The sequence below is a fragment of the Manis pentadactyla genome, chromosome 11 (genome assembly GCF_030020395.1).
Source record: "Manis pentadactyla isolate mManPen7 chromosome 11, mManPen7.hap1, whole genome shotgun sequence".
NCBI lineage: Eukaryota > Metazoa > Chordata > Mammalia > Pholidota > Manidae > Manis > Manis pentadactyla.
The window spans coordinates 3,867,139-3,878,977 of record NC_080029.1 but is presented as its reverse complement, the minus strand read 5'-3'; the positions used below and the strand labels follow the sequence as shown (position 1 = coordinate 3,878,977).

Below are 11,839 nucleotides of genomic sequence, written 5' to 3'. Positions count from 1 at the left end.
AGTTCATGCCTAAACTCGGCTCGGCTCTTCCGGCCGCTCCCCGCCGCCAGGCCGAAGGGTTCTGCGAGCCGGGACGCTGCGGGGCACCCGCGGTGTGAGCGCGGCCTTGCCCAGATGGCGGGGATGCGTGGGGGGTAAGGGAGCGTTAGGGCACTTGAGGGCGTCTCGGCCAATGGCGAGGCGACAGGGGCGGTGGGGCGGGGCCGATAAAGGGGCGGGCCCGGGGTGAGCGGGCGACAGGCGGGGCGGGGACTGGGGCGCGGGGACTGCGGGAGTGGCGGGGACCGGGAGGACGGGGGCGGGGGCGGGGGCAGGGACCGGGGCGGGGCGGGGCGGAGAGACGCTGCTGCCGCCGCGGCTGCCGCCGCAGCCTCTGAGAACCTGAAGAAGGGGAAGCGCGAGCGAGCGGACGACTCATTCCCCGGGCGGCGGCGGCGGCGGCGGCCGTGGCGGCAGCGGCGGCGGTGGCCGGTAGGGGGCACCACGGCCGGGGCGGGGGCGCTGTTGCTGCGGGGGGCAGGCGGCGGCGGCGGCCCGCACCAGCCATGCCGAATAAAAACAAGAAGGAGAAAGTGAGTCTGGGCTCGGGCCGCCGGACGGGAGGGGCGGCCGCGCGGGGAAGTGCCCCGGGGTTGCACGCGGCGCGCCTCCGGGGGGCGCAGGTCCCGGAGCGGGGGCGGAGGCGGGGGCGGGACGGGGCGGGCAGGGTCCGGGCTGGGGTCCCTGCGCGGCGGGCATGGGGAGCGGGGGCGGCGGGGGCGCCCGCCCGGGCTGCGCGCGGGCCTGAGGGGGCAGGTGCGGCTGCGGAGGTGGTTGACCCAGCTTCGCAGCCGCCCGGAGGGGGGCCCGGGGGCCGTGCCGGAGCCTGGAGGGGCCGCCCGGGAGAGAGGGGCCGATGGAGCCCGCTCAGTGCTGAGGGGGGACAGGCTGCTCTCCGGAGGGACGCGCCGGGCCTCGGAAACACTATTATTATCCTGGGTGGCGCGTTGACGGCTGTGAGTGCGCTGCGCTCGCATCTGGGGGCTGGTACGTGTTGGCTTCAGGTGGAGCTCTGTAGCGGCCGGGATCACCCCCAGAAATCCTGCTCGCAGGGTCTAGGGTGGGAAGGAAAATAGGGATGTGGGTCTTTCAAAATGCCGAGGGCACTATGTAAATTTGGGTGTATCTGCTTCCGCTGAAAGTTTTCAACGCCAGGTACATATAACGAAAACAGGGAGAATCTGAATTTGGGGTGTGGGAGGGTCGCCTCGCAATGTTGTACCTTTAAACAATATGATGAGTGTGTTGATGGTGTTGATTGAAACTATCAGCAGCCCTAGTCCAGTTATTTAAGTCAATCTTCAAACCGCTTTTTGGTTTATCTGATGTCTAGAGTCTAAAAATTGAGAAGCTTAATCGATTGTTTTTTATTTCCCAGGAATCACCAAAAGCAGGGAAAAGTGGGAAAAGTTCCAAAGAAGGACAAGATATAGAATCAGAGGTAACTGTTCTCAAATACTTTACTTTTTCTCCTGAATATCTTATAATTTAGGATTGAAAAACTGAGGGTGGTAAAACCCAGGGTCTCCTAAAACGGATGAGGTTTTTTTCTAGTGTCTTTTATAACCCTCAGTTTTAGTTATTTAGGCTCTTCTTATTTGGGCTTGGGGAAGTAAGAATGTTTTTATGAAAGTTGTGCATGTCTGTATTTTTAATGTCATCTGCCCCACCTCAAACCGAGCAGCGCCCTGCAGAGACTGGTTTCATGGGCTCCCTTGGCTGTAGCTGCCCGGGTCCTCTGGCTCCTGGTCCTTCCCCTTGCTTTCTTTGCAAGCAGCGGGGTCCCTCCCTCAGGGGCTCATTCGCCTTCCACCAGGCTGGCTTTCCTATCTGCAGCCTTCACTGCTGGCATCCTGCACTAGTAGCCCCTTTTCTCTGTTAATGTCTGATTCCCTTAACCTCTTTCCCCAGTAATGGTGGGATAGTTAAGTCTATCCGGTGTTGGTATTTTTATACCATCTTCCATCATGTTTGTCCCTCTCTCTGTGTTGGCCAATTCTGACTTCTTTTGTTGCTTGACCTTGTGCCCCTTGAGGAACAGGCGGATGCTCAGTGAGGCTGCTACCTGGTGGGGTCGAGGATGGTCTGCAGTGCGTCTGAGCTTTGAGTGCATCTGCCGAGCCAGCACTTCACTTCACCTTGTCATTCTGTGGAAGTTGTTGAATTAGAGCCCCTTGGGCCAGGGGTCGGGGGCCGGGTGGACCCAGGTAGAGCTGATAGGCCCTGGTGAATTGTTATTAGCAGAGAAGCTGCTTCATTTAGTGTCAAGTCCTCCAGGGCTGGATCTTTGAGTTCCCTGCTCTTATCACAGATGACATTAATTCACAAGTGTCAGGCCCCTTCCTGTAAACCGCATTAAGAGTTCAGTTCTGTCAGGGAAACACAGTTAACTGCGATTCTCCGCAGAAGCCTTTTTTCTTGGTCCCAGGTTATCTTTCCCTTGTCATTTGGCGTATCCTAAGCCTCCCTCCTCAGCAGGTGGTTTATTCCAACAAATCTGTTGCCCTTCGCAAAGTAAAAAGCAGAAATCCAAAGGCTCCTAGGCATCAGTAGCTAGGGATGATTTGTGCCAGTCTCTCCCTGCCCTGTCGTTTCTGCGATCAAGTTTTACCGTGGCATGCTGGCATTTGACTTCTCTCTTCTGTCAGTCTTTAGACTAAATTGGCCAAGATGAAATGTAGCAGCTGGGCAAGGTGTGTGCTTTTTCTTTCTTTTTATTGATATTTCACTAAAACTGCTAAGACTTCCTGGTGCTTCCACAAATCTTTCTCACTCACATAACCTGTTTCTTCTCACTGTTAGTGTTTCAAACGACCGTCAGTGTGTATGGTTCACTTACTCCCATTTTAGCGGAAAGAGCCAGGCTGTAAGGATGGATAATGTTAACCTGAGAAATGTTAATTCAAAGATGCTGAAACCACTAATATGTAAAAGAAATGCTTTTAAGGTGCATTGGGTTCCTGGAGAGACTGTCAGTTGCTTAAGACTCTGCGGAGTGGCCTGCAGTGTCTGAGCGTGATGCCCCTCCTTGTCTTTTTTGTATTTTTTTTCTAGTGCTACTAAGAGCTGGAGCTACAGAGCTTGAAATTGCCACTGCAAAGTACTGAAATGTTGGGCCCTTCACTCTTCCTCATAAGGATACCAGAGGCAACATGGCAGATAAAGCCTGACAGTTGGCAGATCACTGTGTCATTTGCTTACAGGAATACACGCTGAGGCACTTTGGTTCACCTGAACTTTGGGCTGACCCTTCCTTTTTTATTGCTGCTGTTCTCTCCTCCGTCTTCATCTCGCTCAGCACTGCTCTTTCCACCCACTTACCAAATATGATTGACTCATGCAGGTGAATTAAACCATTATTGCACACCCTTTTCTCTCCTGTCTCTCAGCGTTACTCTGAACTTGAGTATCTGAACCTGAACAATTTAAATCGGTTTGCTATTCCCATGCTGCTTTTCAACCCTTTTTAGCGTCACGTCACCTTCGCCTCCAGCCCTGGCTCAGGTTCCCCTGTGAACTCATCTCTGTCAGGACAGTTACCACATTCGGGGCTGCATAGCCCAAGGGGCATGCAGAGCAGGTGCCCAACAGGGCAGAGTAGCCAGATTTGGCGAATAATACCAACAGGGAAAAGGGCAAAGCACTTGGCCTACAGTTAGTTGACTTAATACACCAGCTCAAGTGTGGGAAAGTCCTTACACTAAAATCCCAGCTGGCTATAACCTAGTGCCACCAAAAACAGAGCAAGTGGCTTCCATTGCAGAATGCTTTTTGGTTTTAGAAGAGGGAACATTTCATGGCATGGGTTTTTAGTAAGGAAGATGAGGTCCTGTGGTAAAGGATAGAGTGGCACAGGGGAAAGTATTTCAGCCAGGGCTTAGATAATAAAAACGCTGACTTAAACAGCATCACCTAACTTCAGGGCCCTGTTTCCTCATCTCTGAAATGACTTGGTGAGTGTCAGATTTGGCCGTTTTTAACTTTATGGGCTAGATTATGGGCAACCCCTCTTGAAAGGAGTAGTCCCTGGAAGATATATGGCAAAATATATCTTTCAGTGTAACACAATACCACTAAAGTTCATAACTGCTACTGCATAACTTTTGCCTTTATCTAGAAATTTCTGCTCCTTGAATGATGTGTATTGGTTTTTTTTTTTCTCTTCTTTCAAAATTAGAATGTTTAGGTTTGATTTGCTTATGCACGTGTGTCCTGGAATTTAAAGTTTCTGCCCAGTACCTACTGCTGGTTTATGTCATAGCACACGTTAAAGGAGTAAGGCCGCAGATGGTCTCCCGGGTAACTCAGAGCTGGAGAACTCTGGCAGCTGACAGGAAGGACACACCTCTGAGCTGTAACATTCGGATCTGTGGACACCTACCAAGGCACGTTTGATGAATATTTAGACTCTTAATAAATTGCTCAGAGATTCCTAAAGTCCATTTTTGGAGGATCAGACCATGCAGTGGTATTTTTTGTAGTAGTTGTTGTTTTAACTTGTGTACTAGGTGCAGAGTCATGTTTTAAGAAGGGTTAATGCTTTCCGTAAAATGATTTGTTTCAAGCACATTAAAGGTCATTTGCACGGTGTTTTCCAGTCGTGTATTTTATGTATCTTGCTCAGCTTAGTTTTGTTTGAAAGTCTCTACAGCAACTCTTAGATAATATCTGTTGCTGGAAAGAAAACTGAACAATCCTCTCCAACTTGTTAGCTTATTTGGATAACTTCTACCTTTAGTACTAACTTCTTCCTCTTTATAGTCCCTTGACATTTCCCTGCCACCCGCCCTGGTGCTGCGGAGCCAGGCAGCTGGCTGAGGCCAATAGGTGTAGGTGGTGGACTCATGTTTTAGGTATTAAAACTGAAATTTTAAAAATATTTATAAATACTTCTAATAATAACACCTACCACATGTTAAAGTAAGTAACATTTTGTGAAAAATATCTTCCCAAGAAAATTGTTTTGACTTCCTAGTCACTTGTCTTGGTAGCAGAAGTTAAAACCTGCATGAGTTGGAGGAAGACGGTGAACCTCATTTTGCTGGGATGTATCTTCTGGGGAGGTGGCCACGATACCTACCTCCTGAGCGGAGAGTCCCCAACTCATCTCTCAAACACCAACAGCCACTGTCCACTGGCTGAATTCACTGGGGGCCTCGTTTTCCATCATTCTCTTCCCAACTTTGTTCAATAATAGCCCTAAAGTAGACTCCCATGAAACTAAGAGAGGGCCCAAAGGAATCATGCTTAAATTTTTTTTAATTCATGTGCAGTTATGACATAGGAAATGGAATTCCCTGCTTTTAATTGCCACATCTTGGCACACTCTTCCCATGTCACTCTGCGTCATCTTTGCCCAGAGCCCAGGTGTTTAGGAAAGTTGGCGCCCTGCAAAGGCGCTCCTCAGCTGCGGGTTGGAGGGCAGTTGAGTTAGGAGGAGGTGCCTTGAGCGTCCTACCCTGAGGGTCATGAGGAAGCATTTGTTCATCCCTGATCTGTTCCCTTTCCAGGGCCCATTCCTGTCCAGTGCGAGCAGCTGGATGCTCAGTGGCCCCTGAGCACCTCATATGAGATTGGCTGCTCTCGGCAGGCACTGCACCCTCAGCACGGGCATCGTGCATGGGAGGGCCCACCACGTCCCCATGGGGCTGTCCTGGTCCTGTGCACTGTAGGGAGTCCAGTGTCCACCCCTTCCAACTGTGACAACCAAAAGTGTCCTCCAGACATTGCCAAAAAGGCCCCTGTGGGAACACGCTCTAGGAAGACTGCTCCACAAAGTATGTACATGTGCTTGCAAATCATGCCTGGCACACGTCTGTCTGGGCATATTTCCTTCCTTTAGGATAGCAGTGCTCCAACAAAGGGGGCATCCGCACCCCTTCACACTCTTTACAGTTGTAGCTGTCTGGTGTTTTTCGTATTAGAAGTAAAACTGAAAATTTTTACATGCTCATTAATTCACCTAATAGCAGTAACACATATAAACACAAATAGCATGTTTTTATGAGAAATAACTTTACAAAAATTCACTGAGAAAAAAAGTATTGCTCCGTGTTTTTGCAAATCTCTTCAAGGTCTGGCCTCATGGAGGAGAGCTGGCTTCTCCAGTCTGCTCCTGCATTCAGTCTGTTTTGATACCACATGTCTTGTAGCCTGTGAAAAATTGACATAATAATGACTATAAAGGCAAGTCATATCTTAGTATTATCAGAAACGCAGCAGACCCAGGAAGGCGTACCATATGGGGGTCCCCAGGCTGCACTTTAAGAGCTGTTGTAGAATGCTCTTCTAATCCTCTTTACTGCCTATCTGAATCCTTTTATCTTTTTAGCTCCAACTTAGGTTCATTCATTCTGAAATTTAAGGGAAGCTTTTTCTCATCATCCTGGACCATATTTTTTCCATCGTGTAAATTTGAATAGCAGTTATTTGCTCTGTCGATTATTTGTCATTCATACTGTCCGGACAACCTTTGTTTCCCTGATTTGCCTCCCTAACTAGATGTCCTTGAGGACAGTGATGTGACTTGATTCTTCTTTGCACTTGCCATTATATATTAGAATCTGGAGTTGAGAATTATTTGCTGGCGGATTTTAAAAGTGCTCAGGAAAGAGAGAACTTAGCTTGCTGATTTTTCTGATACTGTAAATTAGAAAAAAATCCCATGTTAAAGGCTTATTTCTTTATCACTTTTTGATCCTTTCAGTAAATTTTAACACCAGGGTTTTCATTCAGTATAATTTGTTTTAAATAAATGGCATTATACCAAAGCAGAAGATTATGGTGCTTAGGTCTTTTTCTAATGTTCTGTGAAAGTTTTTTAAAAAAGAGTATTTGGGGGTTTTTGTTTGTTTGCTTTTACATACCCCCAGAAGTCAGTGGTAAAAAGCACAGTCTCATAAGATCGTAACTAAAGCATTTCAAAATAGGATTTCCATTCAAATACAAGGTTTTTAATACCTTCAGTGCTTTTTATTTCTTATTTTAAATTTATTTTCAAAATATATCTCAGTAGAACATTAGAACATACATAAAAACATTTTATTTATAAGGTTTATATATATAGAAAGAGAAGTTTTGAGTATCTCTTGTTCTGTGCAAGCAGTGGGGAAGATACAAAAAATGATGTTGTCTTCACATGTTAAGAACTTAAGTATTGTCTGTTCCTATGATTTGTGAAGTGTCACACCTGTTGCTTGGGGACAGTCAGTAGGCTTGGAGTGACTTGGCCCCCCATTCACTCACACCCTGCAGCCACTGAATCAATGGGACAAGATGAAGCGTGTTTCTTATAAAGAGCCCAGAGGAGGAAAGCAGATGCTTTAAAGCATCTAAGCAAACACAGGGTCACCGTTATTATTATGGAGTTGCAGAAAGCATGTTGGACCTGGGGTACGTGTTGTAAAGCCAGCAGATAAAATGAGTATGCATTCCTCTCCCTCTTCAATAAAAGCTCCGTTACATGATGTATAATTCTAGGAAGAATTCATCAAGGAAATGATATGAAATGACCTGAAGGTTCCCAGTTCATGAAAGAGGCATGGAGTTCCTATGTCAGAGCACCTGCGGGGTGATTGCAGACCCCTAGGCCTGTGTGTAATGGTGGAGAGGAGCTGGCTGAGTCAGTCTGCCACCAACATGAATCATGGCGACATTTTCCTAAGTCACAGGAAAAATCCGTCTGAAAGATTTCAGCTATAAAAAGTCTCCAGTGTTTCTGTAAGACACTGGGAACCTTCCAAGGTCTGGGCCCGGTGGTGTCTGGTTTGGTGCAGTGTTATAGGTAATTATCTTGCATGTCCTGGTCAGTATGTTGTGGTAAGCAAAGACTTCCCGGGGCCCAGCTTCTTGGTTTGAGAACAGCTGCTGCAGGCAAGTGCTGCTTCCCAAATCCAAACAATACTGTCATCTTAGTTTTCCCCACCTGGGGGAGTGAGAGAACAAGCCTAGGAATTCAACTCTCCACAGGGAGAATGCTTTAGTACTTGGAGGACGCTGGATTTTCCTTCATCTTAGTATCTTTTTTAAAGGTAAGATTTTGCATGGCTCTAAAGGGATGTTAGCTCTGACCTGACGCTGTTTTTGCCCATAGGGAATGTCAAAGTACCTGGTAGCTCTGAGGCATTAGAACTGCGCCATCCAAGATGTTAGCCGTTAGCCACATGTGGCTTTTTATGACAATTAAATTTTAAAATTCAGTTCCTCAGTCATACTAGCTGCATTTCAAGTGCTCAGGGGCCACATGTAGGTAGTGGCTACCCTACTGGACAGCAGATACGGAACACTTCCCACTTCACAGAAAGCCCTAGTGGATAGCGCTGCCTTCAGCGCTAGCTGGCTCTTCCAGAGTAATCGTAATGTGAGTGTATTTGACTTTGTTAGCTATCATTCTGCTTAATGAGAGATACCAAATTCAAGATCAACTATAAAGGAAAGGAAGACATAAATTGGCAAAAGAGAAGGAAGTGGATGAAAAGGGAAGGAAAAAGGAGAGAAGAAAACGGAACCTGGCGTGAGGCAGGAAGGAGGCCCGTTCACCGTGTCCGCGCCTGAAGCCCTCACTGCCCCTCAGACGGGCCACACCAGCTCCTACAGCCGTGGGCTGCAGACTCAAGGGGAGCAGTTTCCTTGTCTTCTTCTGTAGGCATTTTATCTTTACTTACTTGTTTTGGGATCAAAACACACATGGTTAAAAAATAAACTAGTACAGAAATCTATACTGTTTCACCTAATCTGCTCTCAGCCGTGTGTCACAGCACAGACCTCTTTCAACTATGCTACTGAGTAGCTCCTTGTCCAGACTCAGGAAACAGGGTGCGTGCGCAGCCAGCTCTGGAGCAAGACGCCTCCTTTGCTCACGGAGACATTCTCGTTCTCTCCCTCTCCCCACCCCGTGCCCCCCAACCTCCGTCTTTCTCTCTCTCCATCTCTGCGCCTCTCTGTCTCTCTTTCTGAGCCATTTCCTCCCTTTACCTTAGCCCATTTGCTGCAGGCTTCTTTCCAGCTGATTCGGTCATTCACGATCACCCAGCAGGTGCATTCGGAGGTCCTACTGTGTGCTGAGTGCCATCACTGGTGCTGAGGATTTGCCTCTGCACACACACAGTCTGCTATCAGTGCTGGGCACACTAATGTTTCTAAGGGACACTGAAGAGTGTCTCACACTTTGCAGAGCCATGGTTCTGAGGCTTTTGACACCAGAGCACCCTCTGGTCATTGTGATACTGAAATTGTACTCACATTTCCAGACCCCCTGGTGGGGCAGAACCACATCTGGCAGCCCCTGAACTAGAGACCTGGGAGCTGTTCCAGGTGATTGAGGATGGTTAACCAAGGAGATGTAGTAAAGGTGAGGCCTGAATGTGAAGGATCCGGCAGTGCAAAGATCCGGGAAAGGCCATTCCGTTCAGAGGAAGTGGTGGCTGGTGCAAAGGCCCTGAGGCAAAAGTGTCCCCTGGAAAGGCCAGTTTGGCTGAAGAGAAGTGAGGACTGATCGAGCGGGAGGGATGGAGTCAGAGGTGGGCGCAGCCCCTGGCAGGGTTTTGTGTTTTTATTCTAAAGACTATGGGAGCCACTGAAGTGTTTGATGAGGGAAGTGAGTGACGTGACATAAGTATTTAAAAAGGTCTCTGCAGCTGCTGTAAAGGAGATAGAGGGGCAAGAACTGAAACGGGGACACTGCTGGGACCAGGTCCTCCTGGTTTCCTTGTACAGGCAGACGTGGGGCCCTTGCACAGTGGGCCATGGTTTGTCAGCTGACCACTTGCGTTACAGGCCTGAGCCGAGGGCTGCCTCTGTGGCTTCTGACCCCAGAAGGCCAGAATGCAAAGAGCGGTGCTCTGAGGGGCTGGCTTCCCCACTCACAGCCTTAGTTTTTCCTAAACAGGCTCGTTTCTTTCTTCCTCCCCACACACCCCTGAGGCTGTCAGCGGCCAGCAGGGCTCTCCTGCCGCCACCTGGCGAAGACACTGTTCTCATCCCCTTGAGTTGCCTGCGCTCTGAATTCTGTCCCGCTGATCTTCCTGTCTGCCTCTGTGTCGGGACCCCACCGCTCTGATGGAAATGCTCTTTCAAAAGACCTTAGGAGGCATGTGCATATGGGACTTGTTAAGTCTCTGGTACATAGCGGTGGTCACTCGGTCTGTGCATTATAGAACTGCAGACAGGGACGATATTAGAGGACACTGGAGAGTAGAATTCCAGGGTGTGTGGTGCGAGGTGGTATCCGAAGTCGGGGAAGGAGCAGGGTCAGGTCTGTGATCCCAGTAGGCAGCCTCTGCCTCCGCCACAGAGGGTGGGCTCTGTGCGGTGGGAGCACCTGGGGGCTGACCTTGCCCTCCAGAGGCTCGGGGCCCTGGCTGTTGCTCCCAGTGCCTGAGCCAGATAAGCTGGGGTGCCCAGGGACCTGAGAGGCTGCGGGGAGAATTCTGGGTGGGCAGCACCCGCTTTGGGCGCTAACCCTCACGTGTCCACGTTCGGCTGGAGCTGAGGAGAAAGAAGCGTCCCGAGGGGTTCTCCCTGCTCAGTGACCCCAGGCCTGGCTCTCCTTTTCAGGCCCAGCCTGAGTGCCACTTGCCAGGCCCTCCCCATGTGGGAGGCCATCAGAGCCCTCGTGCGTTTGAGCCAGCAGGTCGGCAGCGTCTCCTCCATCGGGCCGCCACCTCTGCCTGTGCCCCAGTTGCTCAGGCCCCTGGCGGGGCCCTGCCTCGCCCCAGAGCCTGGACTCCAGATGCTGGTAGTCTGGGTCTTCTCGCCTCACCCTCAGTCTGGTGGTTTCTCCCGCACCACAGCCTCCCCGCCTCCGTGATGCCGAATCCAGCAGAATCTGGCCTTTGGAGGCGTCCTTCCTTCCAGAAGGCCCTCTCTCCTCCCTTAGACCCAGCAGTTCCCCGCCCCATCCTCCCCGGCCTCGGCCCCTTCACCTCCCCTCAGGTTACCCTCTCTCCGGGGTCTCCCTCACTGGGACCACAGTGACCATTTGGACACGCCGACGTCCAGCTCAAGTCTCAGCACCACCAGGCGGCTGCCAGCCGTGCCAGGCTCTGGGACCCTTGGTGGAAGAGGCAGATGAGGGTAGGCCATGTGCCACTCACGTCTGCAGGGCTGATGGATCAGACAGTAGCCAGGGGAGTGGAGACAGAATTCTGGCTGCTGACTGGCAGAGTAAAAAGCGCCGCGATGGAGAACTCGAGCCCCTCATCACGATGCACTGGCATGGCCAGGTCGGACTCGGCGTTGCACAGCGGAGTGTTTCCCCTGTCTCTCCTCCCCACCTTGGTGACGCGTGCTACAATCCGCCTGGCTGCATGCAAAGCCCCGGAGCTCTCGCGGATTCCCCATCTCCCTCATCCCACACGCCCGCTCTGTCAGCCGGCATGCTCGGTTTCACCCCAGACACGTCCGCTCTGGGCAGCCTCTCGTTTACTGCCCCTGCCCTGGTCCAGGCCAACATTCCATCTCTGACTAGTCAACTAAAACCGCCCTGTGGCCCCCTGGGCTTCCATCCTCTTCAGTCGTTGATCCACACCAGAGCCAAGGGGCCCTTTAAAAGGGACACCTCCCGGTGGCGCTGCCCAAGCCCTTCCACGTGATTTCCAGTTGCCCTTCAGGTAGAGGTCGGACTCTTTCACCCACGCTGGCCACTCTGAGGGCACCTGCAGCCGCTGCACCCCCATCCGGTGCCTGCCTCCGTCTCTGTGCTGTGGCCTGAGGTATGCCAACCCCAGGCCTCCCCCGCCCCACACCCACACCGCTCCTCTCCCGTGGGTCTCCACGTGTCCTCAGAGGAGCCTGCCCGACC

The 11,839-nt window shown here is 50.7% G+C and overlaps 1 protein-coding gene across 4 annotated transcripts in view; it reads left to right on the top strand.

Annotated features, from left to right (window-relative positions):
- Positions 1 to 417: 417 nt before the first annotated feature.
- Positions 418 to 11,839, top strand: part of PPP2R5C (protein phosphatase 2 regulatory subunit B'gamma) — a 123,420-nt gene continuing 111,998 nt past the window's right edge. For 3 of the 4 annotated variants that reach the window (XM_036882446.2, XM_036882442.2, XM_036882441.2), the window contains exons 1-2: positions 418 to 572; positions 1,418 to 1,480. In XM_036882446.2, the coding sequence (XP_036738341.2) occupies positions 546 to 572; positions 1,418 to 1,480 (90 nt within the window). In that variant the 5' untranslated portion in view covers positions 418 to 545. The remainder of the gene's footprint in view (positions 573 to 1,417; positions 1,481 to 11,839) is intronic. The other variant, XM_036882443.2, reaches the window with a different exon arrangement.